The 16,300-nt window shown below is 42.3% G+C and overlaps 2 protein-coding genes across 3 annotated transcripts in view; both read left to right on the top strand.

Moving 5' to 3' along the window:
• Positions 1–3: 3 nt before the first annotated feature.
• LOC142032249 (acyl-coenzyme A thioesterase 1-like) lies at positions 4–5,074 on the top strand. Its single transcript, XM_075030679.1, has 3 exons — positions 4–457; positions 1,706–1,908; positions 3,257–5,074. The coding sequence occupies exons 1-3, from the start codon at positions 4–6 to the stop codon at positions 3,857–3,859; spliced, it is 1,260 nt and encodes a 419-aa protein (XP_074886780.1). The 3' UTR covers positions 3,860–5,074.
• A 7,109-nt stretch (positions 5,075–12,183) lies between these two features.
• Positions 12,184–16,300, top strand: part of PLA2G4B (phospholipase A2 group IVB) — a 58,168-nt gene continuing 54,051 nt past the window's right edge. For both annotated transcript variants that reach the window (XM_075030675.1, XM_075030674.1), the window contains exon 1: positions 12,184–12,356. The gene's annotated coding sequence lies outside the window, so the exon portion shown is untranslated. The remainder of the gene's footprint in view (positions 12,357–16,300) is intronic.

The following is a 16,300-nucleotide window of genomic DNA, read 5'->3' as shown; positions in this document are numbered from 1 at the left end:
GGGATGGCGGTGCAGGTGATGGTTCTGCCTTCCCCCCGCTGTCTGTTCGATGACCCCGTGCAGATCCGTGTGGTGGGTCTCCTGCCGCAGCAGGCGGTCACCCTCCGAGCCAGCCTGGTGGACGAGAGCGGGGAGCTTTTCCAAGCCCATGCTCGCTACAGAGCTGGGAGCAGTGGGGAGCTTGACCTCGGCCGCTCCCCAGCGCTGGGGGGCAGCTATTCGGGAGTGGAGCCGATGGGGCTGCTGTGGTCTCTGCAGTCTAAAGCGCCCTATAAGCGGCTGGCGAAGAGGAACGTCCTAACCCCTTTCTGTGTGGACTTGGAAGTGTATGAGGGCCACGGGGACATGAGCCGCTTGCTGGGAAAATGCACCAATGAACGATGGTTTTTAGGAGAGGGGGTGAAGAGGATTTCAGTCAGAGAAGGTCACCTGAAAGCAACCCTCTTCCTCCCTCCTGGTGAGTTTTAATTCTGTTCTGTTTTTCCAGGTGTGACTTACACCACGTATTCTGCCCTGTGGCCCCTGGCTGCGCTTGGCAACCCAGAGTAAAGCCTCAGCTGATGGTTCCCTCAGCCTGTGCTTGGTCCAGATACTTGGATCCTCACAGCTGAGCAGGGAGGAGATGTTGCCCAGGCAGGTCAAGTGCCAAGGCGGGAGAGTGCAGGGAGGGCATGTCTCCTCTTTGTTCTAGCTGAGGGGGTCAGGACCGCTCCTGCGGTGAGAGCTCTGGGGAAAAGTGTGTTTATTAGCTCCTCTGTTTAGCTGACAGGACAAAGAGGCCTCTGGTCTTTGGCAGAGCTGTGAGGCAGGACAAGTCTGGCTGTGGAGTGAGGAATGATGAGGCATGGTGGGAGCACTGGACTCGGGCTGCAGCCAGCCTAGGCTGCTCTAACAGCTGCAACAGATCTTCCTGCAGGCTCTGGACTTGTCTCTCTGTCTTTCTCTTTGGCCAAGGAAAAGCCAAAGAAAGAAGTCTCTACCTGGTTGAGCAGCTTGACTGCACAGGATAGTTAGGAAGATGGGAGACAAATGAGAAGAGCAAGGTCTTTAATAAAACAGGCGTCATATTCCACAGCTCCATACAGAGATGGTGCTGAGGCTGAGTCCTGTGTAAAGCTGCTCTGAGCCCTGAGCTGTTTATGTTCCTTGAGCAGTACTTAAACATGAATATCTTGCTCTGTAATGAATAAAAAGTCCCTTGCAGCTGCTGTGACACCAAATCTTGTAAGGGAAGTCTGGCTATAAGAATGGGCAGAGCAGCAGCAGGAAAGGAAGGTCCTGTGGCTGCAGGAGGAGAACTGAGAAGCCCAGGGGTAATTACCCAGATGATACTGAAGCCCAAATTGGCCTAAGTCAGTGCTGGCATTTGTGGGTGCAATTCATAACCCACGTATTCCCTCCCTGGAATACCTGCTAGCACAGTTGTTAAAGAAGCTCTTGTGGCTGTACTGTTTGTTCATCGATCCCCAATGGCCTGAGAACATCTAGGCCAATGTCAGCTGAAATTCATGGTGGGAGAAGGATGCCCAACATGTGAACTTACTATGATGAGTTCCTAAGAGAGAGAAGAAATATCCAAATTAGTGTCTTTACAGTGATTGTGTGTGTCCTGAGGGGGCACTACTGAAGGGACAACTAGAAACTTTTCCCTTTGAGCATATATATATATATATACACACACACACACACACACCTTTCATTGCAGGACCGGGTCCATTCCCTGGACTTATCGATTTGTATGGATCTGGAGGAGGTCTTGTTGAATACAGAGCAAGTCTCTTGGCTAGCAGAGGCTTTGTGACTCTGGCTCTTGCTTACATGGCCTTTGAAGATCTCCCTGCTATGCCAGAGATTCTTGAACTGGGCTATTTTGAGGAAGCTGTGAACTTCTTGCAGAAGCAGCAGCAGGTAAGAGACAAACTATGGTGCTCTTCCTGTTGGAAACTATTTCCCAGTTTTCTAATTGGAATGCTATATGTCACTGAATGCAACTAAGTTTCTGAGGTGTTATAAGGAGACAGCATTGTCTGAAAGACAGCATGATCTGAGAGATGTAAAAGCATGTGCCTCAACTCATATTTTGCAAGTAGTTGGATAGCTGGTTTTGCACAGCATCTTATAACAGTCCATAAACTGTTGTGTAAACCAGTGTTTGTTTAAGACTAAATCAGAGCAGTTCCTGGACTAGAAGCACAAAACTGCTTAAGCAGGAAATGTTAATTTTTTTTCCCTACTTTTGCATCTTTCAAGATTTTAGAAGGGAAAAAAATCCATTGGCTTTTTCTACTATTTCTGAGATGTTACAAGCTTTTGATTCTGAATAAGTTTCACAAGACGGTAATAAAACACTTTAACAACAGAATCCCTTACAGTTGTAGCACTGGAGAGTGTGCCATGTCTTAAGAAGCTGGGGCTGTATTTGAACAAGTACGTGGGATGAGAAAGATGCTTTATAGCAATATATCTTCATACCAAGAGAAAGAGACCAAAAGAGCTCAAGTAGCATTTAAACTTTGAATGGAATGCTACTTAATGTGGTATTCGTTTCACAAAGTGACTTATTTTCTAGCACGTGGATACCAGGAATGTAGCCGGTGTGAGAGCAGAATTCAGCCTTGCTTGTTTGTCTTGTTCCTCATAGAGCTCTGAAACTTCCAGAGTATCTTACAAGACACACATTACAAAATTAATTTGGTGTGAAGAGCCTTCACTACAAATAAGTTGATTTAAACAGTTATTGGGCTTACTCGGCCTCAGGTGTAATTAACCTTATGTGTTCCAAGGCAAAACAGAAGATAACAGGTCAGCTATAGAAGAGTATCAAAAAACAATGGCATGAAAAAAAATCAATGCAAGCAAACCCGTGAAACCCATGAAAATGTGGTTTTCCAAAGGGAGCCTGAGGAGAGAAGATCGAGGGGGTTTGGAGACAGGAGCAGTAAAAGATACAATAATGAGAGCAAGTGTCTAGCCAAGATGTGGAGGGAGCAAAGAGGCTTTGTCTACAGAGGTCACCAGGAAGAAAAAGTGTTACAGGAGGAAAAATGTTGGGGAGCTGCAGAATTCATAGTCACTCTTGTGGAGGCTCAGCAAAGGGATGGATATGGGAGTGATATAACCTGAACAGAGAGGGGGAAGGGGTAAAATATGGGTGGTCTTAGTTGGATGAGGAGTGAGGAAGCAGAACTGGAGATGTTATGTCAGCCCAGGAAGTGAGGAGTGGTTGATAATAGTTGTTTTCATAACTGTGTTTCAGGTGAAAGATACTGGAATTGGCGTTTTGGGCTTGTCTAAAGGAGCTGATCTAGCCCTTTCCATGGCCACATTTCTACCTGGCATCAAGGCAGCTGTCAGCATATCTGGAAGTGGTTTTAATTCTTTCATTCCCCTGCGGGGGGATGGCTTCACTGTTCCTCCCCACCCGTATGATTTGGGGAGGATGAAGACCAGTGACGAGTCTGGCCTAGTAGATTTTTCAGATGTCCTACATGATCACAGGGACCCAGCAACTTGGGATTGTCGCATTCCTGTGGAGAGGTCCTTGGCCAAGTTCCTCTTCCTGTCCGGACTGGATGACAGGAACTGGAAAAGTGACCTCTATTGCCAGGATGCTGTTCAGCGCCTTCAGCAGCATGGACGGGAAGTAGAATTTTGCTCCTATTCTGGAGCAGGGCACCTCTTGGAGCCACCATACTTGCCTCTGTGCCAGGCTTCGATCCACAAAGTGCTTGGGATGTTTGTGCATTGGGGAGGGCAGTGGAGGGAGCATGCCAAAGCCCAAGAAGATGCATGGCGCAGGATACAGGCCTTTTTCTGGCAACACTTGATGGACTCAGACATCCCTAAGAGCAAGCTGTAGTGGAAGCTGTCAAAGGTGCTGACCAGGTTTGGTATTTCAGCTCTCACTGAATCTTGGAAACTCATCAAAAGTTTCCTGGCCTGCCTTCCTCTAAACCCCACTGTTGCATAGTTTTTTCATTCCCCAAACAATTTTTCATTTTTTAGTTGAATTTTAGGTGTCTTCTGGCCCCAGCTGCACTGTAGATTGGCACCATCTGATCTGTGTGTGTGCTGTAGTCATCTGAGAAAAAAACAGCATCCCATCATGTGGATTGTGTTTGTACTGAGCTGTCTTTGCCCTCAATCTCCAGCCATCTCCTTTCGTAGCAGGGGATACTGTCACAGGAGGAGTTTTTCATTGAATTGTTTAGTCTTGCACCTTTAACTAACCTAGATGTAAACAGCACTTTCTTGGGACAACACATTAGCACACTCGCCTTTCCTCTTGGTCTATAATTTTCTCACGTTTCTTAGTAAAAAGGTTGCAGCAGTTCTGATCTCAACTAAGTAAAGAGGCACTCTTCCGACTTATTCTGAAGTCTTCTGATAACTTTTTTTTCCTGGTACCTCAAAAAACAAGAAGCGAATCTTACCCAAGTTTCACTGGTTGTATCTCCTGCTGACTCCAGATAAGTTACTTATCAGGATAAAGTTTCCACTGTACTGCTTAATAAATGCAATGTGGATGTGTGTATGCACAGTTTACTTGAAATTATCTCAGTGAAGCCTTTGACTGTCTTTATGCCTATAAATACATAGGCTCAATCCTGATGTAGTCACAAGCTGTCACTTCACCTGGCTGAAACGTTTATATACAGAAGTCCTTACCTCCTGTTGGTAAGAGGAGTTGTGGAGTTTGCAGTAGGGGGTCCGCACAGTGCTCAAGATGGGGGTGATATAGATGTGCTGAGTACCTGCTTTTGAATGTTGAAAGTCAGTTTATCCCCATTTTGGGGAGGACGAATAAAGCCACTGCTGCTGCTGAGTTTCCAGGAGCCCTGTGGAGTGGGCTGTCTCAGTGGTCTTGCCACTATAGCAGACATCTGTGGGCTCTGTGACAGCTAGGAAATGACACTCTTGAGAGAGGACTGACCTTGCCTTCTGGGGAGAATGTGCATTATCTCATCCTTTACTGAGGTCCAAGCCTGCCAAGGACAGCTGTGATCTACTTCATGCTTTTGTGGGATAGTGGCAAACAGCAGCTTGATGGCGTTTTCTAGATATCAAATGGCATCGCCCGAGCAGATTTTGCCTCCTGGAGCAGTCAAGGCTCCCATTCTGACCACAGAAGCAAGCAGGAGCTGGAGGTCTCTGCCTTTCACTGAGGCAGCAAAATCTTGCCTTTAAGAGGGCAGTAGTGCCTGGTTTCCAATTCCTGCTGAGACGTGAGCCCTGCAGGAGCCTGGACCCTTCTGAGGGCAGAACCATGCTCTCAGTTTTCTTGCTTCAGGGAGCAATGGCTACTCAAAATGAGCATGTAGGGCCTCAAAGTGCTGTAGACTCACTCACGCAACACAACACATCCAATGCAGAGTGTACCCACCCCTTCAGGTACTTCCAATTTTCCCGCCCCAGCCATTCCTCAGAATGGTAGATGGGTACCACTTAGCTCACGGTGTGAGCGGTTGGAGTGGGGAGGTCTCCCTTCTGCTCACCTGTACTGGTCATCCATCAAGCTTTATGCTGTTACCTCTTCTTCATTTCTGTTTGTCCGCTGTGTATCTATGATGTCCTGCATGGACTGTTCCAGATGTTTAGTCAGTGGGTAGGACCTGGCAGAAGAGCGACGTGTAGCAGCAAGGGAAGTCAAATACATTTAAGCAGTTCAGTCTGAATAAGGGACATTTTATTTCCCCTCATTTTCCTATTTTATTGAAGCAGTCAAAAAAACCTGGGTTTTCGATCCACATTTTCCTCAGACGCGGCACTAGGCTGTGAGTTTCTCTGTGGTACGAATAATTTTCATTTGTTTTTACTGAACGCAGTGAGGCTTATGCAGTGCAGTGTGTTGTTCTCCAGCCTGTGGGATAACTTACACCTATTTTAATTCCTTCTGAGGGAAAGACAACTTTCTCAGCCTTCAGTGGGCAGTTTACGGAGCTATACTTTGAATTACAAAATTGTGAGCTTCTGAGAAAATACATTATCTATAGGAAACTACCATTAGAAGGAAAAGTACTTTCCATCAGTAAATCAACAATATCATCAGTGATGCTTTCATACAGTCTGTTATGTTGTCACATTCAGCAACCAGGTTCAAGGAAAACAGTGTTGAAATTAGAGGATGAAGGGAGCTGACTGATGACTCCACTGATGACAATAGCACATAGGTCCTTCTTGTTTTGTTGCTCTGGAATGAAAGCTTTGCTACCCAGTTAAAAGCCCTTTATTTATCGCTTGGATGGCAGCTGGCAAGAAAGACTGAAAAAGCTGATTTAGCTGAGCAGCTCTGTGGCATATACAAACAGGAAAATATACAGGCATACATATATACAGGCATATACAAACAGGCCAGCCAACTCAGTTGCAGTGGGAATTCTTTATAAGTCAGCTGGCCTTTTAAAATTAAACTGAAGTTTGAAACTTACCTTCAGGAAATAGAAACTGGAAATTGGAGGGAGGCTAATATAAAATAATTGGAAATGGTCTAATTTCAATGAAATGGTTGTGTATGTTGTTAAGCAGGTTCTTCAGCGTTTTGCTGAAGACTTAGACTACTTAATGTTTCTTCTGCTGAAGAGATGATTTAGACAAATGGGGCTAAGCTCACATTTTTTTCCAAGTTAGTGGCAAAAATTCTACCAATTGCAGCCTGTAGCGTCAGGGCACTTTATATAGTTTGTCCAGGCTTACAGAGTACAGACAACATTATTCAAGAACAATGTGAAAATTATTATTTAATTAAAGATAATTGACCTGTAGCTGCAAAAGAGAGCCTATGCCAAGTGTGACTGAAAAAAATAACAAAAATTGGATGGGGAAAGCTATTCTTACAATCTGCTTGTAATTGAAAAGTGCTTCAGATAAAATAGAGCATCAAAGTACTAGCTTGAACTGGAAGATCTCGGCTTGATGCTAACATCAATCATCCCTTTGTTTAGCACTTTGTGCTACATTTCTATTATAAGAATGAGAATAAGAAAAGTTGTGACAAGTCTCTTAAGAAACTGAGAAACAATGTCCCCACATGTAAGCTGCTATGAACAGATTTATTATAAGCGAACAGTACATCTTGCAGTGCTCTTTTGGGGCAGGATGATTTCCCTAGCTAATTTGGAATCAGGCAAGAGTAGAGATTGCTGGTTTGCCAGTGCATTCTTAAAATTTTCCTTCTTTGCTCTGGTTCAGCTTGTGATCTCTCTACGTAGAAAGGAGACTACCCCAAAAAGAAGAGAACTGGTATGAAAAAGCATGTCCTTGAGTGGAATGTCTCTAAACTCTACTTTAGCTTTACTGCCCAGACCCCATGAACCTAAGATAATCTGGGTGAATGCCATCTAAGTTATATGAAGCATATATGGCTTATTATTTTAGACTAGGTGTCCCTGAAGCAGGCCACAGGCTATTTGCACACTGTGAGACCTTTGGACACAGCTTATCCTTTTCATTGTGGGCTTTCTGTATCACAATGCAGGTATGGTCTTCACATAGCTCCATCCTGCTGTCCTATCTACTCAGTAAGCCCTCATGAAAAGCTCCAGGGACTCTTAACTGGAAACATTTGGGCACTGCGTGGAGCAATGATGTCCTCTGTACTTCTCAAGGCTTCTTGAAAAAGCATATGGGGTTCTTTCCCCATACTTTGCCATGTGTGTTGTTAGGCTGTGTATAGCTGCGGAAGAAAGAAGTTCTTGATGTTCTTTACCAGAGACCCAGAAGTACCAGGTCCAGTCAGGTATTGAATTGAACACAAGCTAAAGCTGATCCCGAAGCATTTTGATACATGTACAGTATAACTTGGAGGAAACTGCAGAATGAAAATAGTCAAAATGCCTTTATTAGAGAAGAGTGAACCACAGGTACAGAAGATGTGAAACATCATTGAGAAAGTAGCTATACATTGAGCACTCTGCCTCTCCAGAAGTAGTAGGTATTTGAGGCTTCAGTGGAATTTTACTATAGACTGTGCTGAACAAGGAGATTTCAGTGCAAATGTGCTCCTGTAACACTAGTAGCTTCCTACCCAGGAGAAGCAGTGTCTCCGGATGGCTTCTGCAAGCAAGGTTGTTTCACGGCCACAGGACAGAAGGAATGAAGTGAAAGATGAGAATACACATTGTGCAGTGTAATTTAGAAGTGAGTTTTCTCCATTCCCTGTTTCTGTTTCCTGTGTGTATTTGGAAGTCTGAAGATGATTTTTATTTTTTTAGTTCAGAACTTACTCAGTTCTCTAATATATTACCAGATCATTTGTTATCAAGCTGTGGGATAAGACCAACATGTAACGACAAAATAAAAATACTAAAAAGTTTTGCTATATTAGTATTTTGCTAAGAAATTTATAATTCTACCATTTCAGAAAAAAATCACTATTCTGCACTTTTTAGTGCTCTATACATGTCATTCAGAAATGGAATCTGGGCCAAATGTTGTATTAAGTGCAGAGAAGGTGATACTTCGTCTGAAGTTTGGCTAGAAGGAAAATTAATGTTTCCGATGAACTAATGCTCCTTGCAGCATTTACTGCAAAATATCACTGCCATTTGTCATTGTCCAGGACAAAAAATAGAAATGCTAAAACTCATTGGTTTTCATAGTCTTAAAAAGTTGTCCATGCAAAATTTACATTAAACCTAAAAATGCCTGGGCCCTGACTCTAGATAGCACTTAGAGAAAAATAATTAAATGAGTTACATTCTGTTAATTTAGGCTTGTATCTTTTCAGTGACTTAAGCCACTGAACATTTAACATCTTGCATTTAGACTGTAAATTTATGTCTGCATTAAAGCCACTTTAGTGAAAGGTATGGGTTTATGCTCCAGTTTAACTATTCTAAGAATACCTTGCTGCCCAAAGGACAGTCATGACTTTTTCCTGCATGCTAATCTAACTGAGAGGTAATCCTGTGGAAAAAAAAAACCCAACCCAAAACACAAAAGAAGATTAAAATGTTCAGCTGGATCAGAGAAAGAAGTAGCAGGAATGTGCATGGGGTTATCAGGAGAAGCAGGGGTGAGCGATACTGTGCTTTTCAGCATCAGCGTGGCCTTATGCCAAACCAAGAAAATTGAGTAACTCTGAGCAGAGTTTTTAGTTATGTTTGTAATAACTAGTCCAGCTGATTCTAAATTATGATCCGTTTCTGTATACAGTGAAGTGAATGTTTGGTGGCTCGTTGTGTGCTGCCCCTGTTTACAATGGAACTTGTCCTGAAAGAGTAAGGTATTTGGCAGTGGAGAGAAAATTGTGAAATATGAGTTTCAGATAGGAGGCAAGCTGGATAGATGGTTCAAGGGACATGTCCTGCATAGGAACAGAGCATGTGCCCATCTCTGCCTTCAATTATAAGAGCACTTACTATTTCCCTGGCAGTCTGCATACCACTCCCTGTAAAGCTAAGACCTCCTAGGCTCCATTTAGATCAGCAACGTGCAGGGGCAACTCTGAACTTCCATGCCTTGTAGGAATCTTATTCTATGGCCGTCTGTACCCTCACCTTGAGGGCATAATGTCTGCTTTCTCTTTTTTTTTTCCTACCTTTTGCACAGTCTTGCTCCTGTCCCGCTGGCCATGACCCGGGCCATTCCAATTCCAGGTCACCCCGACACTTTGCATGATCTGCTGGTGGAGGAGGAGCACACTCAGCAAAGTGTAAGGCCAAAGCCAGGCAGCCGTATGATAACACTGGCAGTGAGGAACCATGATGCTTTGACTGGTGAAGACCAGATGGTACGACATTGTCGTGTTGAGAAATGACCTCACACTGGTTTTGTTTCTGGCAAACTACCTTTAGGTCGATCAGAAGGACAACTTTGCAGTGGTAGATTGGGTACAATGAAACATGTCTGCCAGTCTAAGAGCTGTAAAACTACAGGGGATGCTCTGCTACTAGCACTGAGAATGGGACATGTTGCAGTATATTTATAGTGGCTAATGATTGCGTTCAGCATGTTTTGTATGCGATGAAGAACACTGGAAAGGTGCACCATGTGTGGCACCTTAGTAGCAAAAAGTGAGATTAGGAGAGTGATAGGCCATTCACATGGGTCATTCAGACTGGGCTAATACTTGAAGTATTTTTTTTAGTTTAAGTTTTGGTCTAGTTTAGTGTTTAGTTGTTTAGAATTATACCAAGGGAGCCTGGAGGTGGCTCTTGTTTCCATGTTGTTCATTTTGAGTTGAGTTTGCTATTACTGAAAGGAATGCATGTGACAGCGCTTTGGTTATGCCTGGTTAAAAGTAGGATCTGCAACAATCAGCTAGTTTGACCATGTCTGTCTGTAAGGGAGCTGGTAGGCCACAGAGCAGCCAAGACTGGGTACAGAGCCAAGTGTTGGCTAAGTAGACCAACTGCTATGACTGAACAGGAACAAAACACTGGGAAAAGCCATTAGCATCACACTAGCAGAACACGGGTATCTGGAGAGTGTTCTTGTTCAAACCCAGCCTGCTCAACTTTCAATTTCTGGTGGTAGAACTTGCAAAATGGGACACATCTGTGATTTGGAGGTTACCTCCCTGTGTGACATCAAAAGTACAGAGGTGACAGTGCAATTTGTACATAGTGATGTATGGAAGTGATGGAGTTTGTCTTGGGGTAAGATGAAAGGGCAAATCTTTCAATCTGATATGATTCTTTGTGAGAATCTCCTATACAGATTAGATTGATGTTACATTGATAAATCCATGCACTGATTAAGCTGCATTTGTTTATGAATTCTGGATGCTAAGCCTAAAAATTCAAGCATTAAGCAGTGGCTTAGAAGTTACACCTTGACACTGTGCAGAATTTGAGAATGTATGAGCTGGACTCAGTGCATTTGGCCTGCTGACCAGTCAGCAGTTCCCTGCCAGGCACTGAGTGCAACATGAATACTCATCTACTGTACTGATCCTTTGTGCTACTGACAGAATATTGCTAATGCTAGATTTAAATCTGCAAATAGGTAAAATATATTTGTCATTTGCTTCAACCATGTCAGCCGTGTTTCCCAATGGTCTTCAAAGCATCTTTGTTCGTGAGAATGGGCCACACCCTGATCAATGCCACACAAACAAGCCCACTCCACAATGACTTACCATCTAAGTATACAAGGTACTGATTAGATACAGTAGAAGAGCATTGGACAAATGCATGTAAGAGGAATCTATCAAGATTAACTAAATTCAAAGACACTACCTCTGCCTTTCAGAGTCCCAGAACCACAGATTACAAGATTCTGGAAGAGTATTCTGGAGAATTACAACAAACTGGTCCTGTTCTTGCATTCTCCTGTGGACCTCTTCTTTGACCATTGGCAGAGCCAGTATGCTGGGATAGATGGTCTGCTGGGCTGAAGCAGAGAAATCAGTCTTATCTTTAAAAGACGTTTGCCATGAGTTTGGTTATTCTTGTAATGGAGTCCTATTTCAGATTTCTAGGAGTTCTATATCAAGTCCTGCTTCAACAGACAACGTGCACTCCAGCCACCTCCCTGTATTCATGCTCTGGCACATACCCCCTCCTTGTTCCTAAATTCTATACTTCACTGCAAAGCAATAAGTGAAAAGATACCTCAGCAACTGAGAAGGAGAAAATAGGGCTTGCTCATGTGCAGTGGTCATGAGTGGTTAGCAAATGCAGTAATCATGGAGTGATTAGTAAAGAAAGCAAACATGAGCAAAGTAGAAGAAGAGATTTTCCTTAAGATGCACCATCATTTGCTTCTTGTGTGGATTAGGAGTTTTTCCTTACCTAGATATAAGACATCATGAGTGAGCGTTAACGTCTCTCTGAATGTAACCTGAAAAAGCTCAGCAGACGGTGACTGTATAAAGGGGAAATTATCTTCTAATGTAGAAACAGTCATATATTGTCTGTCAGTTACGTCAAATCTATGTGTCTTTCTTCTTTCCAGGGTAACATACATGATGCTGATATTCTTGGAGGCAGAAATTTCTACATGAGGTGTGCACAAAAGGAATAATCTTTTTCAGTTTTGGACATCAAAATGGGTTAGGAGCTGCTGAACTGTACAGAGATCATGTAGCATTTAAAAGTCAGGAGCAGACCATGGGTCTTTCCATGCAGTACCATAGCCCTGCAGCATTTAGGGCATTTCCCTTACTTGTGACAGAAGTAGCAATGTCTAAAGGAGGAAAAATTAATTATGTTTTGTATCTTTCTCGCTTGACAGAGACCTGATTGTTACAAGTGGGCACCAGCTCTCAGTAAACCCTTCCTTAAATCCCTGGCATGCAGCTCTGGGCTGCTGCCAATGGACTGAAGAGAGAGCACACTGCTTTAGCTTCAGGGATGTTCCAGTGGAATGTCTGTTGGAAAGTGGAGCATGACAATGTTATTTTCCAGTGAAAGGTATGTTTGGAAGGCCCTTATTTTCTTTTAAGGGTGTTTTTTCATCTTGCAAGAAAAGTTTTTAAGTGGCAATTCATATGGGGGGATTCTTCTCTCAATTGGACTGTTCTGAATAACTCCATGGTTTCCTTTCTTGGAATGTATGCAGATGCAATTTAAAAAAATCTTTGGGTGTACCTATCAAACTACATATGGCTGCAGCTTTATGGGGAATATTCATATTCCTGTTTGTAGTATGAGGTAGGTAAATGTTAACACTGTAAAGCCATCTGAAGCCTTTCAATATTCTGATAGACTTTGTAACATTCCTGACTATTTTCTATAGGATGGATTATAAATCAAGAACACAGTCACATGCTATCCTTCCCTGTATGTTCAGGATCAAGATTAAAATCCTACTTATGGGTCCATGCTTATAAACAAACATATGAAACAGGCTGTGCTGGAGTGTGTATTGGTGTTTGATTATTGTGACAGTGTTCAAGGCTTTAAATAAGAAAGGTCAGGTACCCTAGAGATTCCTGCTGAGTATCTGATCATCTTTTATTCAGTAATTTGCATGCTAGAGACATGGTGGCTGGTAAACACTCACAGCTGTTCTGGTGAGGAGGGTGATTAGAGAGCTACTTCTTCCAGTTTGTGGGTTATCTTGCATCTGCAGGTAGGCAAAACAGTCAGACCTTAAGACAGAGTTCAACTAATTAAGCCACTGACACCAGCTGAGACACTACTGAAGAAGAAAAATGTTCAGGCTAAAAAAGTGATACAGACTGAGTATGTTCTATTCTACTAGCAGGAAACGTGCAGTGCAAGAACAACATATAGCGGTCACAGTTTGCAACACGGGAGAATTGGGAAACAACAGAAAAAAATTCTTTGCAGTGAGAGTGAACAGTAGAAGAGGTTCCCAGAGAGGTTGTGGAATCACTGTTTGTGAACATTTTTGACTGAAAAAAAAAAAAAAAGAGCAACATGATCTGACTTTGGAAGTTAGTCCTGCTTTGGTCAGATGTTTGGATGAGATGACCTTGAGGGCCCTTTCCAATTTTTTGAGATTCTAAGAAATGGCATGAAGTGCACTTGTCTGAAATAGAAAGGCTGGTTCACGAGGCATTAAACACATGTTTGTTTATCCTTTTAAATGGTATACGCCACTCATGCATTATATGCACAGTCAGAAGAACAGGTACAGGAGCCTATGTTTTCCTTTAGCAAATGTATGAATACTTCAGGAGGAGATGCAGTGTCTCCTCCTGTCTTCTGGAGTGTATATGTGCCTTGGGCATCATCTCTCATAGAAACTGAGGGATAAATTTAACCAGGCAGCGAATGACACAGTTCCAGTCAGTTCTGTTGAGATAGGTGTTCAGGAAAGGTTCCTCTCTTAGAAGAAAGTACATACTGGAACTGATTTTTTTTTTTTTTTTTTGAGAAACAGATTCCAGTCTGAGAGGAACGAGTAGAGTTTTGAAAAGATGCTACCCTTGACCTTGCAGGCAAGTAATTCCATAGAGCACTTGGGGATCTTAAAGATATCTTTAGGATGGTTTTAATGAGTGAATACTGTGAGTACTGTAGGTACAAGTCAAAGTACAGCTAAGGGGTGGAAGAGGTTTGTTGATTAATGAAAAGAACTGTAGCTCCTGTGGAGACACCAGTTCTTACTTTTATGTTGTGCTGTTCGTTGTTCCCCGCTGAAGATTTACAAATCCAGGAGAAGCAGTTGGCAAGTGACAGTGGGTGAACTTGTATATGCCTCCGACAACTCATCTTCCATCCAAAGCTGTCAGTGGTGTTGTATGCATATTGCTACAGAGCAAAACCCAACCCTTGCTTTGAAGTAATGAGACATTTTTAACAGCTGCATGAAACCCCATCATAGTGCAGTTTTAGTTGGCTTGTACTGGAACAGTGCAAAAAGGTGATGCGTGAGAAAACTGGATGTGAGGCTGACTTCGGACTGATGCTTCATTTTGTGTACTGGCTTATTTCTGCCCTTCTCATCAGACTAGATACTACAGTCCAAGTCTCTCTATAAATAACTTCCATTGCCTTATAAGAAAATGGAAGGAGAAAGAGCAAAAGAGTATCCTGCATAAGAATCCGTGCATTTGATGTGTCAGAAGCATCCCCATAGAAGAGGGAAGGTAGTTATTTCAAACATGCCTAGATTTTATCGGTGACAGGGTTTTTGCCTTTTAAATCAAAACTCACCATGAAAGTAATTTTGTTAAAATATGTCCATAAAAAATTTTAGTATGACTGCCGTGGTAATATTCCCGTCACTGCTCCTGTAAGGCTTCTTATCCTTCTCAATCTCAGTTACTTCAGAGGTTTGTTCATAGTTCTTGTGATCAGTGAAAGCTCCTTCAGCCTATACTCCCTGATTTATTGCATCTTACACTCCTGCAAATGATTTCCAATACTTCTTATCATCAACATTTTATCATCATCCTTCAGCTCTGTGGAAGAAGATATGGTGCAGCTCAAACATGGTGGCTTTTTAGAAGTGATCCATTACAAGCCTTGTTGCCTGCTACTGTCTCACAAGTGTTTTTTTTACTAGTTTCTATTTTATGATGGGAAAACATGTAGAAATATTTCACTCCAGTCCAGTACATGCAGTGGAATTTCAGTATGTGCAATAACCAAGATCAAAATCATAACCCAGCTAGGCAAAATAAAACCCCAACTAAAATAGAGGTATAAATTGCACATTTCTAAAGAAAAGAAAGAAAAAAAGTGCATTCAAGGAGTATCAATTCTTAAATTTTTCCCCTTCATAAAAGGAAGTATGTAAGTGTGTGTGTGTAGATGGGTATGGGTGTATATAAATGTGTGTTAGAAAGGAGGGTAGAAATGGATTGGAAAGAAAAGGAAAAACAGAAGATTAAAAAAATCTGTTTTGTAATTACTTGTATGTTTTTTGTAGAATGTAGGGTTCCCAGCAGAAATGTCCTTCTGCCAGAAGACATACACATGCAAGTGAAAGCAAGATGGCTCAGGTCCCGACCAGATGGTTGGTTTCACTGTGCAGTGCCAGAAGCGAGCATACAGTTCCTCCTCCAGGATTAGTAGAATAAGCATGGTTACGAGACGCCAATTGCTCAGCCACAAGGTGAATCCATTTTTCTCTGTAAGACAATGAACGACAGTATCACCAGCTACCACAGGACACAATACCTACTTAGACACAAGTCACTGAAATCTGTATTTTGTATACTTTCATAATTAAGTGGTTTTGCAATCAGTTATTATTAGTACAGTTATAGTCTTGGGACACTGACAACTAGTGCTTTTATGAAGACGTAATAACTGCTTTCCATCACTGAAGCTCTAGTGACAGGTTACAGAAATTTTCTCAAGATCTCTCACTTTGAGGCTGATGTAGAAACCAAGGAAAATTCTACTTCATTTCTTGTTGATTCCACTCAGTCACTAAAATCAGATGTGAAAATAACATGGTCCTTTGTTCTCTAACTGCTAGAAAGGTATTTTAAAAAAATCTTTTTTTTTTCCCACTGGGGAAAGGATTAGCACTTAGTTACATAACTTTGTTTTATCCTCTTAAAGAAAAGTAGTAAAAGTCTCCTTGAAATAGCTGTTAAACTAAAAGTTGGGGCTCCCCATGGGGATTAGGAAGTTGAGGGTCGTGCCTTGGCTGTGCTTGATTAGGTTCTCCCATTTCCCAGACTAGTGTTCTGATCAGCAGGTTGTTGATTATCGGAACATGGGTGGTTATGGTGGGTTAAGAAGAAAGTCTTGACTTTTATTCCACATTAGACCAATAAGTTTTGAAATCTTAGTATTTTTGTCAAGAGATAAAAGCTTTCTTTTATCAACCATTACCTTACACATCATATAATGTGGTGTTAGTCTTTTGGTAATTTAACTGCTTTAGGATATATGGCTCATTCTGTGCCCTGTATGTGTTTCCCTTAATT

This window comes from Buteo buteo, chromosome 6 (genome assembly GCF_964188355.1).
Source record: "Buteo buteo chromosome 6, bButBut1.hap1.1, whole genome shotgun sequence".
Classification (NCBI taxonomy): domain Eukaryota; kingdom Metazoa; phylum Chordata; class Aves; order Accipitriformes; family Accipitridae; genus Buteo; species Buteo buteo.
Note: the sequence above shows the minus strand (reverse complement) of the source record. Positions and strands in the feature narration are given on the sequence as shown.

Excerpts from the sequence above, each read along its gene's own strand:
- LOC142032249 (XM_075030679.1), top strand. The coding sequence starts at position 4 with ATGGCGGTGCAGGTGATGGTTCTGCCTTCCCCCCGCTGTCTGTTCGAT. Across the intron at positions 458-1,705 it reads AACCCTCTTCCTCCCTCCTG|GACCGGGTCCATTCCCTGGA; the intron begins GTGAGTTTTAAT and ends CTTTCATTGCAG. Across the intron at positions 1,909-3,256 it reads TCTTGCAGAAGCAGCAGCAG|GTGAAAGATACTGGAATTGG; the intron begins GTAAGAGACAAA and ends ACTGTGTTTCAG.